Here is a 27,993-nt window from a genome sequence, read left to right as displayed (position 1 = left end):
TTCACTTCTGACTTCTCAAACCCCAAATCACGGCATCGGTCGACTTCCTACAGTCTTCTTCCCAGCGGTCCCGGTCGACTCCGGATGTTGCGTCTGGGTTTAGGAATTCTGGGTATGTCATTTCCTCATGAAGTTGAAAGTAAGTTTGCAGGCGAATGCACTTACAAAATGGATGTTGAAACTGTGGCGCACATTTCTCGGCAACATTAGAAGTCTGGTAAAAGTATTGATTTGAAGGAAAGACGAGCAGACTCTGGTAAGTCTAGAGGCAACATACAAACTATTATAAAGTTAGGTCGTCATCAGACATTTAATAGTCAAGATTGGGTTTGATCTATGATCACTGATCATCATGTGTGTAGTGCGAGGGAGAACTTTCATTTTAAGAAGACACGAAGAAAATATTCTGATAAATTCTAAATCAATTATATTTAATTACCAGGTGAATGGTAACGTCACTGTTACAAAAAATATAAATTTCTAATAAGATTTTAGGACGGTTAGCTGAAGCTGAATAGTAAAAAAAAAAAAGTTGTAGGTTGGATTTTATTCATCTTCTAAAACAGGGCTCTCCGATCCTGTTCCCGGAGAGATACCATCCTGTAGGTTTTCATTACTATTCAAAACTAGTCACCTGATTAAAAATAATTTGTTAGTTTATAAAATAAATCAGGTTAGTTACAACTGGGGTTGGAGTGAAACCCTACTGGAGGGTAGCGCTCCAGGAACAGAGTTGGAGTGAAACCCTACCGGAGGGTAGCGCTCCAGGAGCAGGGTTGGAGTGAAATCCTACCGGAGGGTAGCGCTCCAGGAACAGAGTTGGAGTGAAACCCTACTGGAGGGTAACGCCCCAGGAACAGAGTTGGAGTGAAACCCTACCGGAGGGTAGCGCTCCAGGAGCAGGGTTGGAGTGAAATCCTACCGGAGGGTAGCGCTCCAGGAACAGAGTTGGAGTGAAACCCTACTGGAGGGTAACGCCCCAGGAACAGAGTTGGAGTGAAACCCTACCGGAGGGTAGCGCTCCAGGAGCAGGGTTGGAGTGAAATCCTACCGGAGGGTAGCGCTCCAGGAACAGAGTTGGAGTGAAACCCTACCGGAGGGTAGCGCTCCAGGAACAGAGTTGGAGTGAAAACCCTACCGCAGGGTAGCGCTTCAGGAACAGGGTTGGAGAGCCCTGTAATGATAGACTATTCAATAGAATACATCTATGTCGGTACAAACTTTGATTGAATACCTTTTGACGTCATTTACATATTTCTTTGTGCTCCTTAAAAAAAATACATCACTGCTTATCATGCCGACCGACCTGATGGCCTCCGTTGAAAATGTTGTAAAAAACATCAGGCCTAGGCTACATTCTCTGTCCTGCTACTGGTAGGACTATAACATTATGTGAACTGATCTGAACAGGTTTAGACTGGTCATATCTATGATATGTAGGTTATATACAGTACATTCTCTGGTTATATACAGTACATCTACTTAGCAAAACACTATATATCCATTGTTTAGCTGAAATGTAAAGTTTGTATCCTGTATATCTGACTGTGATATGTGGTTGTCTCACCTTGATATCTTAAGATGAATGCACTTACTGTAAATCGTTCTGGATAAGAGCATCTGCTAAATCAGGGGTTCTCAATCCGGGGTCTGTGGAGGTACTGCAGGGGTTCTCAATCCGGGGTCTGTGGAGGTACTGCAGGGGTTCTCAATCCGGGGTCTGCGGAGGTACTGGTTCTGCAGCACCCTGACTCGTTGATATGTAAGATATTTGATAGAATTTTCACATGACATGACCACTTTGCATCCTCTTAATTAATATAATTAATAATATAATGTAATGCATATTTTTGACAATATAACCGTTATATCAACATTTCCGTTGAACAGCACTCTTCTCTACATTTTTTTTACCACTTCTGATGGTTGTTACAAGCAGAATATTGACAATAAAACCGTTATATCAACACACTATTCACACCCGTTTAGCAACTCTAAATATCTTTGGCATAGTAGGCATCAAGTCCCTTGCCAATAATGTTGCCTACAACGTTGCATACAATGTTCATATTCATTGAACACATATTACCCCCTAGATGCCTTCAACTGCCCAATTTATAGCCAATTTATATCCATGCCCAATTTAGGATTATTATTTAACAACATGATGTTGTGCTCCAAAGGGAGAACTTGAAATAACATGATGTAGATAATTAAATAATCAAAAGAAAAATGTGTTTATTATTATACATTCTTAGAACAGAAGGTTCCTTCTAGAACCAAAAAGGCTTCTATCACTTCCTTAATATATGGAATCACTAAAAATTCTAACATTTATAAAATTATAAAATTATATATTTTAGGGTTCAGTGGAGAAGAGCCTCTCGAGTTCTGATCAACGAAAGGTGAATATTTTGAGGATGTGAACCCAGCAGTCCTCCAGTGGTCAGATCAATTCCGCCTGATTTTTCCAGCTCCCGCCCAGGGATTCAAACCAGCTACCTTTCAACCACAAGTCCAATTCCTTTGGGCAAAAACCTGAGTTAATCATCAGAAATAAGAAAGAGTTAATCTGCCAAAATTAAGACAAAATGGTATCACTTGTTATACATAAATCATCGCCAAAAGCACAAGACTTACATGTATGTAGGTCTATATTATTAATGGATTGATCATATAGAAATATAAAACGTTATTTTAACTACCACAAAGCAATTACATGTGGAACAGGAACCACTGACTCACTGCATTATTCTATAGTATTATCAAGACACCTGCTGTTAACTCTTAACTACTTAGGACAGCTGCTGTTAACTCTTAACTACTTAGGACAGCTGCTGTTAACTCTTAACTACTTAGGACAGCTGCTGTTAACTCTTAACTACTTAGGACAGCTGCTGTTAACTCTTAACTACTTAGGACAGCTGCTGTTAACTCTTAACTACTTAGGACACCTGCTGTTAACTCTTAACTACTTAGGACAGCTGCTGTTAACTCTTAACTACTTAGGACAGCTGCTGTTAACTCTTAACTACTTAGGACAGCTGCTGTTAACTCTTAACTACTTAGGACAGCTGATGTTAACTCTTAACTACTTAAGACACCTGCTGTTAACTCTTAACTACTTAGGACAGCTCACGAGGTGTCCTAAATATCTGCCGACTAGGTGGGACTAGAGACTTCATGCATAGCTTTAATTTATACCCATAAGTGTAAAATGTGTTTATTCTCCGCACTTATCCCACCAATTCTCTACTCTGAGACACTTTGTGGATATGGTCCCAGATCTCAGAGTTCGTTACAGTGTTGAGACGGTGAAGTCTATTGTTCAATTTGCTTTTTGCTTTACAGTCAGGGACAGTATGAGTGTAGCCAGATCCTTTTCACTCTATCCTTGTTTCATTTTGTGGTTCACTGGATTCGTCATCATCCTCGAGACGAGGGTCAGCCGAAAGACCTGCTAACTAACCAAGCTAGTTGCTAGCTAGCTACTCTACCAGCAGCATCCTAGTTACCATAGCTACCACTACATCATCACCGGCTGTCTGCATTTCTTGTGGACCGATGGAGCTCCCCGGTTGTTTCTTCCACCTGTTAAATCCCGGTGAGGCTTCTCCCTCTCTGGTTGACGGATGCTGGCTACCTCTGTCCGGTTCTCCTCTCTTCACTAGATGGACGGTAACTTTAGTGTTTAACCCCTCTGTGTCCAAGGACCGAACTTTTGAATAATATTTTCAGTGCGCCTCAATAGCAGGTATTGAACACCGGGTAAATAATTTGAATATTATTTTTGCGGTGCCTCAAGTAGGCTGGACACATAACTTTTTTTTCTGATGAATAGTTCATTGCATCCGCCATGGAGCCCCGTTTCATAACATTACCATATGTCCCTAGTTATGAGGTAATTGTGTAAAAAACAGGCCTCATTTCTGGTCATGTTTCACCCTGCCAGCTTTTATTAGTCCTATTGAGCTCTGTGGCACCATCTCACTTTCTGAACGTTCTATTCCCAGCTCATTGTTCTGCGTCACCCTGCCAGCTCCTATTAGTTCTATTGAGCTCTGTGGCACCATCTCACCTTCTGAACGTTCTATTCCCAGCTCATTGTTCTGCGTCACAATGCCTGCTTTGCTATTGTTGGCAATGAGACTTGTCTGCATTAACCGTGAACACTGACCTCAGGTAGCTTATTACTAACAAGGTTACGGCTACTTTGTGAGAACTCACTGTTCACCTGTGTTCACGTTAAAACCACTAGCATCTAGTGGGACACCTCAACAACATCCGGTGAAATTGCAGAGCGCGAAATTCAAATGACAGAAATATAAATATTTAACTTTCATGAAGATACAAGTGTCATACATCAAAATAAAGCTTAACTTCTTGTTAATCCAGCTGCTGTGTCAGATTTCAAAAAGGCTTTAGGGCTAAAGTATACCATGTGATTATCTGAGGACAGCGTCCCGCATACAAAAGCATGCAAAAGCATGCAATCATTTTCCAGCCAAGTAGAGGAGTCATGAAAGTCAGAAATAGCGATACAATTATTCACTTACCTTTGATGATCTTCATATGGTTGCACTCTCAAGACTCCATGTTACACAATAAATATTTGTTTTAGTTTGTTCTAGTTCATTTGACCCGACCACTCATGAAATGCTGTCATTCTTCTTCATTTCTCAGAATACAATCCTGAAACAATGTCTAAAGACTGTTGACATCTAGTGGAAGCCATAGGAACTGCAATCTGGGTCCTATCCACTTATGTTGTCGATAGGCTTTCAATGGAAAAACACTAACATCAAAAGAATCACACTTCCTGGATGGATTTTTGCCTGCCATATCAGTGTTTTATTATTTAAACAGTTATTTGAACAGTTTTGGAAACTTTAGAGTGTTTTCAATCCAATACTACCATGCATATGCATATCCTAGCTTCAGGCCTGAGGCAGTTTATTTTGGGCACACTTTTCATCCAAACGCATGTCTTGTATTCAAGATCCTTAATGGCCTGGCTCCCCCTCCACTCAATATTTTTGTTAAACAGAAAACCCAGACATATGGCAGCAGATCCACAAGGTCTGCCATGAGAGGTGACTGTATAGTTCCCCTAAGGAAAAGCACCTTTAGTAAATCTGCATTCTCTGTGAGAGCTTCCCATGTCTGGAATACACTGCCATCAGACACACATAACTGCACCACATATCACACTTTCACAAAATGCTTGAAGACATGGCTAAAGGTCAATCAGATTTGTGAACATGGTCCCTAGCTGTGTGTTGCCGCTCTCCATGTTGTCTGTTGTCTGTAGCTTGTGAGGTGTGGAAACACTTTGTTGCTTTTATGAATTTTGTCTTGCTGCTTTTTGTTCTATGTTGCTCTGTCTGTATGCTACGTCTTGCTTGTCGTATGTTGCTCTGTCTGTATGCTATGTCTTGCTTGTCCTATGTTGCTATGTCTTGCTTGTTCTATGTTGCTATTGTCTATATTGTAATTGTTTTTAATAACCTGCCCAGGGACTGCGGTTGAAAATTAGCTGGCTGGCTAAAACCGGCACTTTTACTGAAACGTTGATTAATGTGCACTGTCCCTGTAAAAATAAAAATAAACTCAAACTAACCTCAAACTCAAACTTCTCAAACTTTTCAATACTGCCCTTGTTCCCTTAAAGGTTCAGGTAACCCAGTAGTGATGCCTGGCGCATAGCCATCAAACGTTAAGGTTCAGGTAACCCAGTAGTGATGTCTGGCGCATAGCCATCAAACGTTAAGGTTCAGGTAACCCAGTAGTGATGCCTGGCGCATAGCCATCAAACGTTAAGGTTCAGGTAACCCAGTAGTGATGCCTGGCGCATAGCCATCAAACGTTAAGGTTCAGGTAACCCAGTAGTGATGCCTGGCGCATAGCCATCAAACGTTAAGGTTCAGGTAACCCAGTAGTGATGCCTGGCACATAGCCATCAAACGTTAAGGTTCAGGTAACCCAGTAGTGATGTCTGGCACATAGCCATCAAACGTTAAGGTTCAGGTAACCCAGTAGTGATGCCTGGCGCATAGCCATCAAACGTTAAGGTTCAGGTAACCCAGTATTGATGCCTGGCACATAGCCATCAAACGTTAAGGTTCAGGTAACCCAGTAGTGATGCCTGGCACATAGCCATCAAACGTTAAGGTTCAGGTAACCCAGTAGTGATGCCTGGCGCATAGCCATCAAACGTTAAGGTTCAGGTAACCCAGTAGTGATGCCTGGCGCATAGCCATCAAACGTTAAGCATTTGAACCATATTTGTTTTCAGAAAAAGGTATACAATCAAAACAAAACACATGTCCTATTTATCAAGATGTGGCAGATTTAAACAGCCTGAAGAAATGTTAAGAAGTTACACTTTTTTTGACGACTTGTTGTTTCTTAATGGCTGCTGGGTAATTTGATATGTATCGAAATGTTCGTTTGTAGGCATCGAATTGAGCGAATGCTGCTCAGGTTCACTGAGTTAAAACCAAATGGACAGATCTAGCTCATTGATTTGTAGATCTGACTCAGTTGCTACCTCAGATAATGATTTTTAATGAATAAATATTTCCAATAGATGGCAGCATAAGACCATGAAGCATCAGTTATAGGTTATAGTCTACAAGCAGCAATATGATGGACCATGAAGCATCAGTTATAGGTTATAGTCTACAAGCAGCAATATGATGGACCATGAAACATCAGTTATAGGCTACAAGCAGCAATATGATGGACCATGAAGCATCAGTTATAGTCTACAAGCAGCAATATGATGGACCATGAAGCATCAGTTATAGGCTACAAGCAGCAATATGATGGACCATGAAGCATCAGTTATAGGTTATAGGCTACAAGCAGCAATATGATGGACCATGAAACATCAGTTATAGGCTACAAGCAGCAATATGATGGACCATGAAGCATCAGTTATAGGTTATAGGCTACAAGCAGCAATATGATGGACCATGAAGCATCAGTTATAGTCTACAAGCAGCAATATGATGGACCATGAAGCATCAGTTATAGGTTATAGGCTACAAGCAGCAATATGATGGACCATGAAGCATCAGTTATAGTCTACAAGCAGCAATATGATGGACCATGAAGCATCAGTTATAGGTTAAAGGCTACAAGCAGCAATATGATGGACCATGAAGCATCAATTATAGGCTACAAGCAGCAATATGATGGACCATGAAGCATCAATTATAGGCTACAAGCAGCAATATGATGGACCACGAAGCATCAATTATAGGCTACAAGCAGCAATATGATGGACCATGAAGCATCAGTTATAGGCTACAAGCAGCAATATGATGGACCATGAAGCATCAGTTATAGGCTATAAGCAGCAATATGATGGACCACGAAGCATCAATTATAGGCTACAAGCAGCAATATGATGGACCATGAAGCATCAGTTATAGGCTATAAGCAGCAATATGATGGACCACGAAGCATCAATTATAGGCTACAAGTAGCAATATGATGGACCATGAAGCATCAGTTATAGGCTACAAGCAGCAATATGATGGACCATGAAGCATCAGTTATAGGCAGCAATATGATGGACCATGAAGCATCAGTTATAGTCTACAAGCAGCAATATGATGGACCATGAAGCATCAGTTATAGTCTACAAGCAGCAATATAATGGACCACTAAGCATCAGTTATAGTCTACAAGCAGCAATATGATGGACCATGAAGCATCAGTTACAGGCTACAAGCAGCAATATGATTGACATAAAATAGCATGCAACCACAGACTATATGTCCCATGATTTTCTAAAATGGTCACTCATTACTTTAGTTATCTATACATCTCGTATTAGGCCTGTGTTGCTATTGGGAGAGCAAAAATTTAGTGATTATAGCAGGTATTGAACCCCGGGTAAATAATCACTAGTCAGAACCTCAACCTCAGTATACATTCATTATAACATTCAAAAATTCAACCCTCCCGGTTAGTAAATTTATCTCAACATGCCCCTCGAGAAGGCAGGGTGACAACACCAGCTTTTTAGTGGGGATGAGTTGACTACTTGCTCGAGAAGGCAGAGCAGCTTGATGCTGGTCGATTAATTTGACAATGAATGTACTATGAAAATAAGTTTTTCTCAACCAGAGATGACTGAATTAATGTTCAGGTTTATTGATAATTGTAATAATGAAGTATAATTTCAAACATGAGCATAAAAAAGGTAATAATAAACATGAATCATCATTATATTACTTCACAGTAATCTGTTAAATGCTTTTTCAGTCCTTCCTCTTGTGTTAGCAGTGTGGAAAGGGACAGGAAGAAGCACACAGGAGTTTTCCTGTGAGGGGAGTGGTGGTGTATCCAGGGAGAAAACTAAACTAATCTTCTGAAATGTCATTAGTGGTCTAATGCTGCCATCTATTGGAATTATGTAGCAACTACAGTAGTACTGAATAATGTGTAATTCCTTACTAAAGTAGTAATTATATAACATTTTCTAGCTCATTTCACCACTTACAACCATAAAATAACCATTGATAGCATAACAAACAATGAAACTGACATCAACCAAATACACCATACAATTAGTTCATTATTTTAAAAAATTTAACTATTTATTGAGATGGGTGACATTATCTGCCAAAGTAACAGCCCTGTAGACAAAGAAGAGCTCTCCAGTAGGAACCAAAACATTCAAAGGTCATTTTCTCAAAAGTGAGGTTACAAGTTATTAAACAATAAAATGTAATTTACCAACATTTCTGAAAAGTGATGTATCGCATTTTGGAATGAAACACTTCTTATGTTTCCCCAACTGAGCTCAGAGTAGTTGAGAGATGTAATGTTTGTCTCTGTTGTGTTGAAGTCCAATCAAGCAGAAGAGACCAGCCTCCCCTGTTCCCAGCTGTGTGTCCATGAAGAGTGACTGGTCTATGAATCCTCCTATATACTTTAGAGAGGGAGACTTTTCTACTGAAAAAAGGTAAGAAATCAAATCAAATTGTATTTGTCACATACACATGGTTAGCAGATGTTAATGCGAGTGTAGCGAAATGCTTGTGCTTCTAGTTCCAACAATGCAGTAATAACGAACAAGTAATCTAACTAACAATTCCAAAAAACTACTGTCTTATACACAGTGTAAGGGGATAAAGAATATGTACATAAGGATATATGAATGAGTGATGGTACAGAGCAGCATAGGCAAGATACAGTAGATGATATCGAGTACAGTATATACATATGAGATGAGTATGTAAACCAAGTGGCATAGTTAAAGTGGCTAGTGATACATGTATTACATAAGGATGCAGTCGATGGTATAGAGTACAGTATCTACGTATGCATATGAGATGAATAATGTAGGGTAAGTAACATTATATAAGGTAGCATTGTTTAAAGTGGCTAGTGATATATTTACATCATTTCCCATCAATTCCCATTATTAAAGTGGCTGGAGTAGAGTCAGTGTCATTGACAGTGTGTTGGCAGTAGCCACTCAATGTTAGTGGTGGCTGTTTAACAGTCTGATGGCCTTGAGATAGAAGCTGTTTTTCAGTCTCTCGGTCCCAGCTTTGATGCACCTGTACTGACCTCGCCTTCTGGATGACAGCGGGGTGAACAGGCAGTGGCTCGGGTGGTTGATGTCCTTGATGATCTTTATGGCCTTCCTGTAGCATCGGGTGGTGTAGGTGTCCTGGAGGGCAGGTAGTTTGCCCCCGGTGATGCGTTGTGCAGACCTCACTACCCTCTGGAGAGCCTTAAGGTTGAGGGCGGTGCAGTTGCCATACCAGGCGGTGATACAGCCCGCCAGGATGCTCTCGATTGTGCATCTGTAGAAGTTTGTGAGTGCTTTTGGTGACAAGCCGAATTTCTTCAGCCTCCTGAGGTTGAAGAGGCGCTGCTGCGCCTTCCTCACGATGCTGTCTGTGTGAGTGGACCAATTCAGTTTGTCTGTGATGTGTATGACGAGGAACTTAAAACTTGCTACCCTCTCCACTACTGTTCCATCGATGTGGATGGGGGGGTGTTCCCTCTGCTGGCCCCCCACACTCGGAAGGATCTTGAGTAGATGAGAGATGTAATGTATGTCTCTGTTGTGTTGAAGACCAATCAAGCAGGAGAGACCAGCCTCCCCTGTTCCCAGCTGTGTGTCCATGAAGAGTGACCAGTCTATGGGTCAACCTATATCCTTTAGAGAGGGAGACTTTTCTACTGAACAAAGGTAAGAAGAACTCATGGGTCCTGGTCAGTGAGTTAAACAACACTGTCTCTAGTCATTTCTCCTCTCCCATTTTCCCATTTATTTTTGTTGTTTTCATAATCTGTAGGCTAATCATTTTGTCCATTTTCATAGTCCTAAAACAACATTAAACAAACACCACATTCCGTCTGTGTGTGTGTGTGTGTTTGTGTGTGTGTTCGTGCGTGTGTGTGTGTACTCCCCGGATGAGGAGATGTAATCTCTATCCTGATTGTCTAGTCACTTTTATACTTACCTGCATGTGCATATTACGTCAACTACCTGGTACCCCTGGACATTGACTCAGTACTGGTACTCCTTATAGCCTGATTATTACCTCAACTACCTGGTACCCTGCACATTGACTCAGTACTGGTTCTCCTTATAGTCTCATTATTACCTCAACTACCTGGTACCCTGCACATTGACTCAGTACTGGTACTCCTAATAGTCTCATTATTACCTCAACTACCTGGTACCCTGCACATTGACTCAGTACTGGTGCTCCTTATAGTCTCATTATTACCTCAACTACCTGGTACCCTGCACATTGACTCAGTACTGGTGCTCCTTATAGTCTCATTATTACCTCAACTACCTGGTACCCTGCACATTGACTCAGTACTAGTACTCCTTATAGTCTCATTATTACCTCAACTACCTGGTACCCTGCACATTGACTCAGTACTGGTACTCCTAATAGTCTCATTATTACCTCAACTACCTGGTACCCTGCACATTGACTCAGTACTGGTGCTCCTTATAGTCTCATTATTACCTCAACTACCTGGTACCCTGCACATTGACTCAGTACTGGTGCTCCTTATAGTCTCATTATTACCTCAACTACCTGGTACCCTGCACATTGACTCAGTACTGGTACTCCTTATAGTCTCATTATTAACTCAACTACCTGGTACCCTGCACATTGACTCAGTACTAGTACTCCTTATAGTCTCATTATTACCTCAACTACCTGGTACCCTGCACATTGACTCAGTACTGGTACTCCTAATAGTCTCATTATTACCTCAACTACCTGGTATCCTGCACATTGACTCAGTACTGGTACTCCTTATAGTCTCATTATTACCTCAACTACCTGGTACCCTGCACATTGACTCAGTACTGGTACTCCTAATAGTCTCATTATTACCTCAACTACCTGGTACCCTGCACATTGACTCAGTACTGGTACTCCTAATAGTCTCATTATTACCTCAACTACCTGGTACCCTGCACATTGACTCAGTACTGGTACTCCTTATAGTCTCATTATTACGTCAACTACCTGGTACCCTGCACATTGACTCAGTACTGGTTCTCCTTATAGTCTCATTATTACCTCAACTACCTGGTACCCTGCACATTGACTCAGTACTGGTACTCCTTATAGTCTCATTATTACCTCAACTACCTGGTACCCTGCACATTGACTCAGTACTGGTTCTCCTTATAGTCTCATTATTACCTCAACTACCTGGTACCCTGCACATTGACTCAGTACTGGTTCTCCTTATAGTCTCATTCTTACCTCAACTACCTGGTACCCTGCACATTGACTCAGTACTGGTACTCCTTATAGTCTCATTATTACCTCAACTACCTGGTACCCTGCACATTGACTCAGTACTGGTTCTCCTTATAGCCTCATTATTACCTCAACTACCTGGTACCCCTGCACATATAAATAGTTCTGTGCTACTAAACCTTAATACTTCCAAAAGATTTAGTATCAACAGAAGTGTACGACAGGGATGCCCAATTGTGCCATTTTTATTCATTTTGGTTGTGGAACTTCTATCTCTAGATATTCTGAATGATGCAAATCTGCATGGCTTTTTTTAACAAAGAAATCAAAATCTCCCAACTGGCCGATGATACTAATCTTTTCTTAAGAGACAAAGATAATAATAATGATAATTAATGCTATAACTGCATGTTTTATTGCATCAGGATTAAAACTGAATGTTTCTAAATGTGAAATCTTATGTTTATTTGACTCTGATGATGAAGTAATTGAAAATATTCCTGCAAAGGACTGTGTTAAATATTTAGGAATTCATCTGTCAAAAAACCACTTAGTCAGACAACAGAATTTCTCTACTAAAATTAAGAGAACTAAAAATATATTTAATAATTGGCTACAAAGAGACCTTTCTATACTTGGGAGAGTACTTCCGTCCAAGGCAGAGGGACTGTCTCGTTTTGTGTACCCCTCATTATCGTTATGTGTAAATCCAGCTACTTGTAAAGAGATCAATAAGACCTTTCTTGATCTTGATCTGGAAAAATAAGTCTCACAAACTAAAAAAATATCTCCTTTCTAACGAAAGAGCTGAAGGCGGTCTAGAAGTGTTGGACTTTGTTGACATAAATAACAGTTTCAAGATAAACTGGTTGAATATGTTTCCTGCACAGTTTTTCCCCTCATAAACTCTTTTGTGGAATAATTCAGACATAACTGTAAGGAATAAGTCATTGTTCCCAGCTGGCATGAGAGGAATATCGACTTTCTCCTTGATATTGTAGCAATGTGAGTTGATTTTTGTAAAATACATTTATAAAAAAAATAATAATAATTATTATTATTATTTTTAAAAAAAAATTAAACAAACGACCGGCTAACTAGCCAAGCTATTCGGTACAGCTCGGTAAGCTAGCTAGCTACTCTACCAGCAGCATCCTAGTTATCCTAGCTAGTCGGTACAGCTCGGTAAGCTAGCTAGCTACTCTACCAGCAGCATCCTAGTTACCATAGCTACTCTACCAGCAGCATCCTAGTTACCATAGCTACTCTACCAGCAGCATCCTAGTTACCATAGCTACCACTACATCATCACCGGCTGTCTGCATTTCTTGTGGACCGATGGAGCTCCCCGGTTGTTTCTTCCACCTGTTAAATCCCGGTGAGGCTTCTCCCTCTCTCGTTGACGGATGCTGGCTACCTCTGTCCGGTTCTCCTCTCTTCACTAGATGGACGGTAACTTTAGTGTTTAAACCCTCTGTGTCCAAGGACCGAACTTTTGAATATTATTTTCAGGGCACCTCAATAGCAGGTATTGAACCCCGGGTAAATAATCACTAGTCAGAATCTCAACCTCAGTATACATTCATTATAAAAAATCATCTTAATATCTGATATTGCGAGTAAACAACCTCGAAATAGAAAAGACTTAAAGGAGTGCGTCTTCCAGCCCTCCAATAAATTACATAATTCAACCCTCCCGGTTAGTAAATTTACCTCAACATGCCCACGGAGAAGGCAGAGTAACGACACCAGCCTTTTGGCGGGGCTGCCTACAAGGCTCGCGTCGCTAAATGAATTTCGTTATTAAAAATGACACCCTGCTCGCGCGCGCCAACGAGCGTCTAGAAGTCAGTTCTATTTGAGGCGCGCTGCATCTCCTCATTGGTTTATAGAAGCAGGTACCCACGTGCCATCTCCTCATTGGTTTATAGAAGCAGGTACTCACGTGCCATCTCCTCATTTAGCAACAAAACATAACATCTCCCATTTTCCCATTTATTGTTGATGTTTTCATAATCCATAATCCATAGGCTAATCATTTTGTCCATTTTCATAGTCCTAAAACAATATTAAACAAACACAACATTCCCTCCCTGTGTGCGTGTGCTTGTGTGCGTGTGTGTGTGTGTGTGTGTGTGAACTCCCTGGGAGAGGAGATGTAATCTCATGTTTTGTCCACAGAAACCAACAGGAGAGATCAGAGTCAGAGATTCTCAGTGGTCAGTCTTCCCAGAGTCATCAAACAGACCTGGCCTCCATATTCAGTGTATGTGGTCCTGTTATGTACATTTGTTTTTGTTTACCTCAAGTAAAGTTGATCTGTCAATCATTCATTAATGTTAATGAGAAAGCATTTCTTCTCTTGCTTAACGTATTTACTTTATTTATTTCAGTTGCTTGAAGAGAAAATAATGACATTTGTGAAGAACGAGCTGAAGATGTACAAGAGGATTCTTAGTCCAGAACTCCCAGAAGGCTTTGAGAGTCAGAAGCAGGATAAGGAAGTGGTGGACGCTGAAGATGAGCAGCAGGAGATCAGTGCCAGAGAGGGGGCTCTGAAGATCACACTGCACGTCCTGAGGAAAATGAACCAGATGGAGCTTTCTGAAACACTGGAGAACTGTAAGATCTGTCTGCCTCATTTGATGTGTTTAATTTAGAGAGAGAGAGAGAGAGAGGGTCCTACAATAATGTAGACATTAAAACAGACATAATATTAATATCCTCTGTTATTTCTAGATTCAGATGATCCTGCTGTGATTTGCCAACGTGTACTCAAATCTAATCTAAAGAAGAAGTTTCAGTGTGTATTTGAGGGGATCGCTAAACAAGGAAACCCAATACTTCTCAATAAGATCTACACAGAGCTCTACATCACAGAGGGTGGAACAGGAGAGGTCAATAATGAACATGAGCTGAGACAGATTGAGACAACAAGCAGGAAACAAGCAAGACCAGAGACTCCAATCAAATGTAACGACATCTTCAAACCCGTAACTGGACAAGACAAACCTATCAGAACTGTGCTGACAAAGGGAGTCGCTGGCATTGGAAAAACAGTCTCTGTGCAGAAGTTCATTCTGGACTGGGCTGAAGGAAAAGCAAATCAGGATGTCCAATTTGTATTTTCATTCCCTTTTCGGGAGCTGAATTTGATGAAAGGGGAAAAACACACTTTCGTTAATCTTTTTAATCACTTCTCAATGGAAACCAAACAATCAAGAATCTCCAACTACGACAAGTACAAAGTTCTGTTCATCTTTGATGGTCTGGATGAGTGCCGACTGCCCCTAGACTTCCAGAAGAACAAGATCTGTTGTGACGTCACAGAGTCAACCTCAGTGGATGTTCTGCTGACAAATCTCATCAAGGGAAATCTGCTTCCCTCTGCTCTCATCTGGATAACTACCCGACCTGCAGCAGCCAATAAGATCCCTTCAGAATGTGTTGACCAGGTGACAGAGGTACGAGGGTTCAATGACCCACAGAAGGAGGAGTACTTCAGGAAGAGATTCAGTGATGAGGACCTGGCCAGCAGAATCATCTCACACATAAAGACATCAAGGAGCCTCCACATCATGTGCCACATTCCAGTCTTCTGTTGGATTTCTGCAACAGTCCTTGAACACATGCTGAAACATCAGAGAGAAGAGATGCCCAAGACTCTGACTGAGATGTACACACACCTTGTGGTGTTTCATACCAAACAGAAGAATGAAAAGTATCTTGGGAAAGAAGAGACAGGTCCACACTGGAATAAAGAGAGCATTCTGTCACTGGGAAAACTGGCTTTTCAACAGCTTGTGAATGGCAATCTGATTTTCTATGAAGAAGACCTGAAAGAGTCTGGCATTGATGTCAATGAAGCCTCAGTGTACTCAGGATTGTGCACACAGCTCTTTAAAGAGGAATGTGGGCTGTACCAGGACAAGGTGTACTGCTTTGTTCATCTGAGCATTCAGGAGTTTCTGGCTGCTGTATATGTGTTCCTCTCATTCATCAACAACAATGAGAATTTAATGGACAAACTGCAAACAAAAGACGAGTCTGAAGTTACTTTCTACAAGAGTGCTGTGGATAAAGCCTTACAAAGTGAGACGGGAAACCTGGACCTTTTCCTCCGCTTCCTTCTGGGCCTCTCACTGGAGTCCAATCAGAAGCACTTACGAGGTCTACTGACAAAGACAAGAAGCAGCTCAAAGACCCATGAAGAAACAGTCAAGTACATCAAGAAGAAGATCAGGGAGAATCCCTCTCCAGAGAGGAGCATCAATCTGTTCCACTGTCTGAATGAACTGAATGACCATTCTCTAGTGGAGGAGATCCAAAGCTACCTGAGGTCAGGAAGTCACTCAGAAGACAAACTGTCACCTGGACAGTGGTCAGCTCTGGTCTTTGTGTTGCTGACTTCAGAAAAGGAGCTGGATGTGTTTGACCTGAAGAAATACTCCAGATCAGAGGAAGGTCTTCTGAGGCTGCTGCCAGTGGTCAAAGCCTCCAGAGCTGTTCTGTGAGTAAATAAAATGACATATAAGAACTAATCATCAGGAAGAAATATTCAGTTTAGAGTAAAATATGTAATATAATATGTATATAATATATTGAAAAACATATTGAATAAATGCATTGATTTTCACATTAGTGTAACATTATGACCATACAATTCTAGGAGACGGAAGATGAATCTATATGTTGTTTGAGAGAATAAACCAAATGCATCTACCATTGTCCTCTACACTAATCGTTAAATTAACAGTGTGTTTGATGATGATCTCTTTGCAGGTTGTCAGGCTGTGGAGTCACAGAGGAAGGCTGTGCTTCTCTGGTCTCAGCTCTGAGATCAAACCCCTCACACCTGAGAGAGATGGATCTGAGTAACAATGACCTGAAGGATTCAGGAGTGAAGCTGCTCTCTGCTGGACTGGGGAATCCCCACTGTAAACTGGAGACTCTGAGGTCAGTATTCCTGTAGTTGGGCAAGTGATAACTGTTCACCAGATCCACATGTGTTTACCAGACACACATAGTCCACACCATATGTGTTTGGACAGTGAGGTTTATAGTTTAAATTTGGTTGTGTTTTAGATTATATTTTTCCTAATAGAAACTAAATGGTGAATTATGTCCTGTCATTTTGGAGTCACTTCACTTGTATTGTCAGTAAGAATAGAAGATGTTTCTGAACACTTCTACATTCATGTGGATGCTACTATGAATAATCATGAATGATGATGAATGAGAAAGTTACAGAGGTACAAACATCATGGTAATGGTGAGAGGTTAGCATGTTTTGTTGTAGCCTCTGTTATTGGTAATGGTGAGAGGTTAGCATGTTTTGTTGTAGCCTCTGTTATTGGTAATGTTGAGAGGTTAGCATGTTTTGTTGTAGCCTCTGTTATTGGTAATGTTGAGAGGTTAGCATGTTTTGTTGTAGCCTCTGTTATTGGTAATGGTGAGAGGTTAGCATGTTTTGTTGTAGCCTCTGTTATTGGTAATGGTGAGAGGTTAGCATGTTTTGTTGTAGCCTCTGTTATTGGTATTGGTGAGAGGTTAGCATGTTTTGTTGTAGTCTCTGTTATTGGTAATGGTGAGAGGTTAGCATGTTTTGTTGTAGCCTCTGTTATTGGTAATGGTGAGAGGTTAGTATGTTTTGTTGTACCATCTGTAACTTTCACACTCATTATTATTCATGATTCAGTCATGATTTGTATTAATCATGGCATCATCAGGATTAGTTTAGTAGTGCTTAGAAAGATGTTGTCTACTCAGACAGAAAATTACTCCAGTCATGAATCACAATTATTTTAATGAACAAAAATAACCCAAAACACAACCAAAACAAACTGTGCAACAAACGAGTTTGTCACGACTTCCGCCGAGGTCGGTCCCTCTCCTTGTTCGGGCGGCGTTCGGTGGTCGACGTCACCGGCCTTCTAGCCATCGCCGATCCACTTTCATTTTCCATTTGTTTTGTCTTTGTTTTACACAGCTGGTTTCATTTCCCCAATTACATGTTCATTATTTAACCCTCTTTTCCCCATTTGTTTTTGTGTGTGATTGTTTTCTCTCTGTTCGGTCCGTTATTGCTCGGTATTAAGACATGTTATTGAAATATTTGAGTTACTTGTGTTACTCATCTCTGCTGTCCTGATTGTCAGGATTTGGCCAGGGTTGTTCCGGTCTTTGGTCACTAGATGCCCCCATTGTGCTTTTTTGACCCTTTTGTTTTCCCTTGTTTCCAGTTATTATTTGCACCTGTGCCTCATTTCTCCTGATTGTTTTTAAACCCTTAGTGTTTCTCATTTCTTTGCTCTGTGTTTGTATGTTAGCACCCAGCCCTAGTATGCTGTGAACTTTTGTTGCTCCCGTTGGACTCTCTTGTGGAATTCTGTTTTTGTTCTTGTTTATACATTTTTGAGTATCCTTTGAGGTTTTTTCATGCTATACCTACCACCCTGTGGATTTACCTTTTTGTCTTGGAGGATTACCTTTGTTCTCGTGGAATTCCTTTTGATCAATCAAGTACTGCTGTGTCTGCCTTATCTTCTGGGTTCTGCCGACTATTCGTGGTTCAGTTGGTTAAGTGACTGTTTCTCACTCCGGAGACCTGGGTTCATTACCGGGTCCTGACAGAAACACAGAGCCAGAAATGAACCCAGAGGCAGCCAGTTCCCAGGACCTTGTTGCCATGCTGTCCCACCACGAGGAGACTGTCCAACGCCACGAAGCCACTCTGGTTCAGCAAGAGGCCTTAATGGCTAGACATTCTCATCTTCTGTCGGAGATGCTGACTTCCATAAAGCAGATATCTGATCGACTTACCCCGGCAACAGCTCCCGCCCCAGTGCCTCAGATTCACATACCCGTGGCAGTTAACCCCCTGGCTGAACCTCGTCTTCCACCTCCCCAACGGTTCTCAGGTGATCCGAGTGCTTGTAAAGGGTTTTTCACCCAATGTTCTCTCTCCTTTGAGCTGCAGCCCTCGTCGTTTCCCACCGACCGGTCCAAGATCGCATACATCATCACCCTGCTGTCGGAAAAAGCCCTGGCCTGGGCTACTGCTGTGTGGGATGCCCACAGTCCCTGCTGTGCCAGCTACTCTGCCTTTGCTGAGGAATTCAAACGAGTGTTTCAAGGCCCTAGCAGTGGTCCTGACTCAGCCAAACAGCTCCTGACTCTCCACCAAGGTCAGCGCAGCGTGACGGACTATGCCATCCAGTTCCGCACGGTGGCAGCAGCGAGTGGCTGGAACGACGAGGCGCTCACGGTGTGCTTTCTGAAGGGCCTTTCCGACACTATCCAAGATGAACTGGCCACTCGGGAACCACCGGACAATCTCGAGTCCCTGATCAAGTTGGCCTCACGCATTGACCAGCGTCTGAGAGAGAGAGAGAACTCAACCGTAGACCTCTAGCCCCTATCAGTCCCAGCTCCGAGTCCCCACCTTTATCCTCGCTGACTCCACCGGAACCCATGCAGATTGGACGCATCTCCCAGGCTGAGAGAGACCGCCGGATGAGGGAGCGACGCTGTCTATATTGCGGCAAACCGGGCCATTTCCGTTCCACATGTCCCGGGCTCCAGGGAAACGCTCTGTCCCGTGCAGACCGGTGGGAATTGTAACGGGAAACATAACCTCCTCCCATCCGTCCAACTCCCGTCTGCTCATTCCAGTCACCCTTTCCTGGGACAACCACAAGCTTTACCTTCAAGCCTTGGTAGACTCTGGAGCCGCAGGTAACATCATGGATAGTGTCTGGGCGAAGGAGAATGGCGTTCCCTCTGAACCTCTAAGTGACCCCATGAGGGTTACTACATTGGATGGAAGCCCTTTGGGATCTGGACTTGTCACTCATGTCACTACCCCCTTGCGACTTTCAGTTTCCCAACACCAGGAATTGATGAACTTTCATCTGATCTCCTGTTCCGAGTTCCCTCTCGTCCTTGGATACCCCTGGCTTCACAGCCATAACCCTCACATCGACTGGTCTGTGGGCACTATCAAGCAGTGGGGTCCTACGTGCCAAGCTACTTGTATTTTCCCGAGTTCCCCGAATTCTACTTCCGAGTCTTTAGAATCCATCGACCTGTCCCGAGTTCCCGAGTGTTACCATGACCTCAAACTGGTATTTAGCAAACAGAGGGCCACCATGCTACCACCCCATAGACCTTACGATTGCCCCATCGACCTGTTTCCGGGCACTTGCCCCCCCAGGGGTCGGATCTTTTCCCTATCTCCTCCCGAACGAGCTGCTATGGATACCTACATCAAGGAAGCTCTGGAAGCAGGTCTCATGCGTCCATCCACCTCCCCGGCGGGAGCAGGGTTTTTCTTTGTGGCCAAAAAAGACGGTGGATTACGTCCTTGCATCGACTACCGGGGACTCAATGCCATAACCGTCCGTAACCGTTACCCGCTACCCCTTATGGCCACAGCCTTCAAGCTGCTCCAGGAAGCAGTTGTTTTCACTAAGCTTGACCTGCGGAACGCATACCATCTTGTGCGGATCAGACCTGGTGACGAGTGGAAGACCGCTTTCAACACGCCTACTGGTCACTACAAATACTTGGTGATGCCCTTCGGCCTGACCAACGCCCCAGCTGTTTTCCAAGCGCTCATAAACGATGTGCTTAGGGATATGCTTAATATATTTGTGTTTGTTTACTTGGATGACATCATCTTTTCGAGCTCCCTTCAAGAACACACAAAGCATGTGAGACAAGTACTCAAACGCCTCCTAGACAGCCATCTGTACGTTAAGCCGGAAAAATGTGAATTCCATTCATCCCGAGTACAATTCCTGGGATTTGTAGTGGAACCCGGTCGAATCCAAATGGACTCCAGGAAGGTAGGGGCGGTAGCGGATTGGCCCACCCCCAAATCCGTTAAGGAGGTTCAGCGTTTCCTGGGCTTCACAAACTTTTACCGCAAGTTCATCAAGAACTTCAGCTTGGTGGCAGCCCCTCTTTCAGCTTTAACCAAGGGTGGCAATGCAAGGTTTTTGTGGGGAAGAGAGGCTGAGACGGCCTTCCAAGGACTCAAGCAGCGCATCCTCTCTGCTCCCATCCTGATACTACCGACTACGGATGAACCATTTGTGGTGGAGGTAGACGCATCAGAGGTTGGTGATGGAGCTGTCCTGTCTCAGAGGGGTGAAGACAAGAAGCTCCACCCGTGCGCTTTCTTCTCACACCGGCTTACTCCGGCTGAGAGGAACTACGATGTGGGGGATCGTGAACTCCTAGTGGTTAAGATGGCATTGAAGGAATGGAGACACTGGCTCGAGGGTGCTTCTCACCCGTTTCAGGTGCTTACGGACCACAAAAATCTGGAGTATATCCAGCAGGTGAAGCGGTTGAACTCCAGACAAGCTAGATCGTCTCTTTTCTTCAATCGATTCCAGTTTATCCTCACCTATCGGCCCGGGTCGAAGAATCTTAAACCGGATGCCCTGTCCCGAGTCTCCTGCCATTTGAGACGACACGGACATGCCTGTCCTTCCTGCTGCTAAGATCGTGGCCCCGATCTCGTGGCAAGTTGAGGATACCGTGAGATGAGCTCAAGCTATCGAACCGGGTCCGAAAGGAGGTCCTGCCAATCAGTTGTTTGTCCCCAAGGCAGTGAGGACTCAGGTCCTTCTGTGGGGGCACTCCTCTCGTCTCACCTGTCACCCGGGCGTAGGTCACACCTTGGAGTTCATCCAGCGTAAGTTCTGGTGGCCCACCATAAGAGAAGACGTTGCCACTTTCGTCAAGGCCTGCCCCGTGTGCCTGCCCCGTGTGCTGCCAGGGCAAATCTTCTCACCTCCGTCCTCAAGGACTCCTTCACCCTTTACCTGTTCCCCACAGACCCTGGTCCCATATCTCGTTGGACTTTATTACTGGCCTTCCTCCGTCCCATGGCATATCTACTATCCTAGTCATCATCGACAGGTTTTCAAAGGCGGCCAGGTTCGTCCCCCTGACTAAGTTACCTTCTGCCAAGGAAACGGCTGAGTTGGTAATTAACCATGTGTTCCGAGTCTTCGGCATTCCTCAAGATATGGTTTCCGACAGAGGTCCCCAGTTCGCATCAAGGTTTTGGAAGGCCTTCTGCCAACTCATGGGGGCCTCTGCCAGTCTATCTTCAGGGTACCACCCGGAGTCCAACGGCCAAACAGAGAGGATGAATCAAGAGCTGGAAACCACCCTCCGATGTATGGCTCTTAACAACCCATCCACATGGTCGTCCTTCATTGTTTGGACCGAATATGCGCACAACACCTTGCGCTACTCAATACAATCTAAATCTGATTCCTCACTGTCTGTCTTTTGACTGATACTGCTTTTTTAAACTGGTCTGGTCAGTCTACTATAATATTTGTACTATACATGTTTCTATCTGCAGGCAATACTTTGATCATTTGTCATTTCTAATAAGGATACATTCATTTCTAAATAGATATGGAAGGTTTCAGGACACTGATATGTCTGAATATGTTTAAAATAATATACTGCCACTATTTTCACCACCAAAGAATAGCAGTGTGGTTTTAATATGATTTGACTCTTTGCAGGCTGTCACGCTGTCTAGTCACAGAGGAAGGCTGTGCTTCTCTGGTCTCAGCTCTGAGGTCAAACCCCTCACACCTGAGAGAGCTGGACCTGAGCTACAATCACCCAGGAGACTCAGGAGTCAGACTGCTCTCTGCTGGACTGGAGGATCCACACTGCAGACTGGAGAAACTCAAGTATGTAGAGGGTTTATGTCAATGTTCAAATCAGACATGTTGACTTATCAGGCTAGTTAAGACAAACATTCTTACCACCACTTGGCCAATGGTATATGCTGACTGTGTTTGTGCATGTGTGTGTGTGTGTGTGTGTTCAGGTGTATCCCTCAATGACTGTCTGTTCTTCTGCTTACCGCTACAGAACAGAACATGGTGGAGAGTACACAATGAAACCTGGGCTTAGAAAATGTGAGTGTTGACTGCTGTGAAGAATATGACTAAGAATAAGTCTTAATTCAAGTTAAGTCAAAGTCAAAGACCACCATCATTACTTATTTTGTCATATTAAATATCAGCTGTAGTTCTACAGAAGCAGAAATCAGGGACACCAACGTTTACAAAGAGTTGATTTGACTGTGTGTGTGTGTGTGTATAATTAATGGGAATAAGTGTGTTTTATATTACCATGCAGTATAATATATGATCATTCAACAAGTCTCAAGATACCTTAACTTCTCCTTTTGATACCTAGAAACATCTACATTAAATGAATTTGTGAAAAGTGAGTTAACATTCTAATGTGAATGATGATGATTTCTAATATTGTGTTTGGTTTCATCCATCAGATGTCTGTGATCTCACACTGGACCTAAACACAGTAAACAGACTCCTCTCTCTGTCTGAGGAGAACAGAAAGGTGACATGTAGGAGAGAGAAGCAGCCGTATCCTGATCACCCAGAGAGGTTTGAGGACTGTGGACAGGTGCTGTGTAGAGAGGGTCTGACTGGGCGCTGTTACTGGGAGGTAGAGTGGAGTGGGAGAAGGGCTGATATAGGAGTGACATATAAAGGAATCAGCAGGAGAGGAGGGGTTCAGGACTGTTGTCTTGGATTTAATGACAAGTCCTGGATTCTGAACTGCTCTGACAACAGTTACATTGCCTGGCACAATAATAATCCCACTACCATAGACGTCCGCCACCCCAGCTTCCACAGAGTAGGAGTGTATCTGGACTGGCCAGCCGGCACTCTGTCCTTCTACAGAGTCTCCTCTGACACACTGACCCACCTGAACACATTCACCTCCACATTCACTGAGCCCATCTATCCAGGGATTCATATTTGGTATGATGGTGACTCAGTGTCTCTGTGTCAAACACAACATGACGTTTCACTCTAATAGTTCAGTAAGACAAGTTCAGTAAGATATCTCTCTAGTGTGTAAACCTCTCTATCCAGGGTGTTTGGTATGAATATCTCTCTAGTGTGTAAACCTCTCTATCCAGGGTGTTTGGTATGAATGTCTCTAGTGTGTAAACCTCTCTATCCAGGGTGTTTGGTATGAATATCTCTCTAGTGTGTAAACCTCTCTATCCAGGGTATGACTCCTCTTCAGTGTCCCTGTGTCAAACAACATGATGATTCAATCTATTCTTATGTGTTTATTTAACCTTTATTTAACTAGACAAGTCAGTTCTTATTTTACAATGACTTCCTTCCCCGGACAAACCCTCCCCTAACCCAGACGATGCTGGGCCAATTGTGTTGCCTTTCACGATCGTTATTGTATCTGTTGAGATACAGCCTGGGACCGAACCAGGGTCTGTAGTGACACCTCTAGCTCTGAGATGCTGTGCCTTAGACTGCTGCGCCACTCAGGAGCTCTTGGGCGTGTTACCTTTGACTTTACCAGTCATTTACTGATGTAATGGAACACTGATGTAATGGAACACTGATGTAATGGAACACTGAGTGGTCTGAAGGGGATGAGATGCTACATCTGTATGCTAAACCCTTTACTGGGAAGTTGTGTCTGAGTTTCATTAGTGGTCAGAAGGGGATGAGATGCCAACATATTTATCTCTCATACGTCCCACTTCCTCACTCACCCACACACGTAGTGTGTTCTTTCTGGCTTTGAACTTGTCATAATTGTAGTCTGAAACCTGTCCAGAGTAATTTTGTGCTTACGACATATTTATATCTCATACATCCCACTTATACTCGGCCCACTTACTCACCCACACACATAGAGGTTGGAGACTTGGAGCACACTGTCGACCACAGGCCCTGGAGCAGTGTAGCGCCTTGCTCAACCACACTGTCATTGGTGTGTGTGTGTGGTGCAGGTAAGCAATCTTTCTACTGGTAATTAGTATTCCTCATCACTGTCTCTACTCCCCTGTGGCTCAGTTGGTAGAGCAAGGGGTTAGCGACAGCAGGGTTGTGGGTTTGACTCCCACAGGGGACAAGTACTAAAATGTATCACTAACTACTGTGAGTCGTGCTGGATAAGAGCTTATGATGAATGACTGGAATATATCATGTATTTACTTCCTTTTCATTACCATGGTAACAGAATGTATCTCTCTTGATGTAGCCATAGTTTTCTTTATTTCCATGGTAACAGAATGTATCTCTCTTGATGTAGCCATAGTTTTCTTTATTTCCATGGTAACAGAATGTATCACTCTTGATGTAGCCATTGTATTTTTGTTTTTTCCATGGTAACAGAATGTACAGTTGGAATCTGAAATTTACATACACTTAGGTTGGAGTCATTAAAACTTGTTTTTCAACCACTCCACAAATTTCTTGTTACCAAACTATAGTTTTGGCAAGTCGGTTAGGACATTTACTTTGTGCATGAAACACTTAATTTTTCCAACAATTGTTTACTGACAGTTTATTTCACTTATAATTCACTGTATGACAATTCCAGTGGGTCAGAAGTTTACATACACTAAGTTGACTGTCTTTAAACAGCTTGGAAAATTCCAGAAAATTATGTCATGGCTTTAGAAGCTTCTGATATGCTAGATGACATCATTTGAGTCAATTGGAGGTGTACCTGTGGATGTATTTCAAGGCCTACCTTCAAACTCAGTGCCTCTTTGCTTGACCTCATGGGAAAATCAATAGAAATCAGCCAAGACCTCAGAAAAAAAAATGGAGACCTCCACCAGTCTGGTTCATCCTTGGGAGCAATTTCCAAACACCTGAAGATACCAAGTTCATCTGTTCAAACAAGAGTACGCAAGTATAAACACCATGGGACCATGCAGCCATCATACCGCTCAGGAAGGAGACACTTTCTGCCTCCTAGAGATGAACGTACTTTGTTGCGAAAAGTGCAAATCAATCCCAGAACAACAGCAAAGGACCTTGTGAAGATTCTGGAGGAAACCGGTACAAAAGTATCTATATCCACAGTAAAATGAGTCCGATATCGACATAACCTGAAAGGCCCCTCAGCAAGGAAGAAGCTACTGCTCCAAAACCTCCATAAAAAAGCCAGACTACGGTTTGACCCTGGCCTTTGTCTCTATCTTGGAGGAAGGAGGAGCACGGTGCGGACTGATGGCGATAAATATGTTTTTAATAATACTTTTCAGAAACTCATGAAGAAGCACAACATCAGACATTTTGATTTTGGCTTCGAGTTGAAATCTTCAGTGGTTGAACAGCTTTAACAGAACAGCTTTAACAGAACAGCTTTAACAGGACTTTAACAGAACAGCTTTAACAGGACTTTAACAGAACAGCTTTAACAGGACTTTAACAGAACAGCTTTAACAGGACTTTAACAGGACAGCTTTAACAGGACTTTAACAGAACAGCTTTAACAGAACAGCTTTAACAGAACAGCTTTAACAGAACAGCTTTAACAGAACAGCTTTAACAGAACAGCTTTAACAGGACTTTAACAGAACAGCTTTAACAGGACTTTAACAGAACAGCTTTAACAGAACAGCTTTAACAGAACAGCTTTAACAGAACAGCTTTAACAGAACAGCTTTAACAGGACTTTAACAGAACAGCTTTAACAGGACTTTAACAGAACAGCTTTAACAGGACTTTAACAGAACAGCTTTAACAGGACAGCTTTAACAGGACTTTAACAGAACAGCTTTAACAGAACAGCTTTAACAGGACTTTAACAGAACAGCTTTAACAGGACTTTAACAGAACAGCTTTAACAGAACAGCTTTAACAGAACAGCTTTAACAGGACTTTAACAGGACAGCTTTAACAGGACTTTAACAGAACAGCTTTAACAGGACTTTAACAGAACAGCTTTAACAGAACAGCTTTAACAGAACAGCTTTAACAGGACAGCTTTAACAGAACAGCTTTAACAGGACTTTAACAGAACAGCTTTAACAGGACTTTAACAGAACAGCTTTAACAGAACAGCTTTAACAGGACTTTAACAGGACAGCTTTAACAGGACTTTAACAGAACAGCTTTAACAGAACAGCTTTAACAGAACAGCTTTAACAGGACAGCTTTAACAGGACAGCTTTAACAGAACAGCTTTAACAGGACTTTAACAGAACAGCTTTAACAGGACTTTAACAGGACAGCTTTAACAGGACTTTAACAGAACAGCTTTAACAGAACAGCTTTAACAGGACAGCTTTAACAGAACAGAACAGAACATGTTTATTGTCTATACCCATCCTGAACACATGTCTGGTGAACATTGGTTAGCTATGACATTAGAAGATGACGAAGATGAAGGAGGAGGTGGAAAAATCTCAACAAGTATGTCCTTTAAGAACCTATAATCAAGGTGTATGCTGTCAAATGTTTAAAGAATGTCACAAATGTTCAAATGTAAAATTAAAATGAAATGTATTGAACTTAATCAAAAGTCTAACCACCCTGAGAGATTAGGAAAAGGGGGAGGGGTTCAGGAGTGAGGACTCATCCATTAATGAGTTATCATTAACCATTTCAAAAGAGGGAGGAGTTCCAAGAACCTCTTTAGGAGCTGTAGCTCTTTGAAGGGTTTTGTTTTAAAGTTGAATCTGTTGGTGAAGCTTATAGTTTGGTACCTGAGAGGGGAATGTTGAGGACTGCAGGGCTTTAAGACACTGACTCCACCCAGGAGGTCTTCTATCCTCAACAATCTGTTGGTGAAGCTTATAGTTTGGTACCTGAGAGGGGAATGGTGAGGACTGCAGGGCTTTAAGACACTGACTCCACCCAGGAGGTCTTCTATCATCAGCATTCTGGTGGGATGCAGAGATACTTTTAAACAAGTCCATCGTATGAGAACCCCTGACAACGTCCCCCTGAAAGATAAACTCTCCTTTGTCATTCCAAGTAGCGGCCCCTTTGAGTCTTATCTTGTTCATTAAAGTTCAATCTGTTGGTGAAGCTTATAGTTTGGTACCTGAGAGGGGAATGTTGAGGACTGCAGGGCTTTAAGACACTGACTCCACCCAGGAGGTCTTCTATCATCAGCAATCTGTTGGTGAAGCTTATAGTTTGGTACCTGAGAGGGGAATGTTGAGGACTGCCAGGGCTTTAAGACACTGACTCCACCCAGGAGGTCTTCTATCCTCAACAATCTGTTGGTGAAGCTTATAGTTTGGTACCTGAGAGGGGAATGTTGAGGACTGCAGGGCTTTAAGACACTGACTCCACCCAGGAGGTCTTCTATCCTCAACAATCTGTTGGTGAAGCTTATAGTTTGGTACCTGAGAGGGGAATGTTGAGGA

At 42.6% G+C, this 27,993-nt stretch overlaps 1 protein-coding gene across 1 annotated transcript; it reads left to right on the top strand.

The window, feature by feature from the left end:
- On the top strand, window positions 1-25,038 carry LOC121843568 (NLR family CARD domain-containing protein 3-like). Its single transcript, XM_042313296.1, has 10 exons — window positions 1-256; window positions 8,864-8,980; window positions 10,106-10,222; window positions 13,953-14,037; window positions 14,165-14,393; window positions 14,511-16,281; window positions 16,554-16,727; window positions 22,328-22,501; window positions 22,686-22,732; window positions 23,110-25,038. The coding sequence occupies exons 2-10, from the start codon at window positions 8,913-8,915 to the stop codon at window positions 23,661-23,663; spliced, it is 3,219 nt and encodes a 1,072-aa protein (XP_042169230.1). The 5' UTR covers window positions 1-256; window positions 8,864-8,912; the 3' UTR covers window positions 23,664-25,038.
- Window positions 25,039-27,993: the final 2,955 nt, after the last annotated feature.

The sequence above is a fragment of the Oncorhynchus tshawytscha genome, unplaced genomic scaffold (genome assembly GCF_018296145.1).
Source record: "Oncorhynchus tshawytscha isolate Ot180627B unplaced genomic scaffold, Otsh_v2.0 Un_contig_3637_pilon_pilon, whole genome shotgun sequence".
Classification (NCBI taxonomy): domain Eukaryota; kingdom Metazoa; phylum Chordata; class Actinopteri; order Salmoniformes; family Salmonidae; genus Oncorhynchus; species Oncorhynchus tshawytscha.
Note: the sequence above shows the minus strand (reverse complement) of the source record. Positions and strands in the feature narration are given on the sequence as shown.

Excerpts from the sequence above, each read along its gene's own strand:
- LOC121843568 (XM_042313296.1), top strand. The coding sequence starts at position 8,913 with ATGAAGAGTGACTGGTCTATGAATCCTCCTATATACTTTAGAGAGGGA. Across the intron at positions 16,728-22,327 it reads TGTAAACTGGAGACTCTGAG|GCTGTCACGCTGTCTAGTCA; the intron begins GTCAGTATTCCT and ends GACTCTTTGCAG. Across the intron at positions 22,502-22,685 it reads TGCAGACTGGAGAAACTCAA|AACAGAACATGGTGGAGAGT; the intron begins GTATGTAGAGGG and ends TTACCGCTACAG.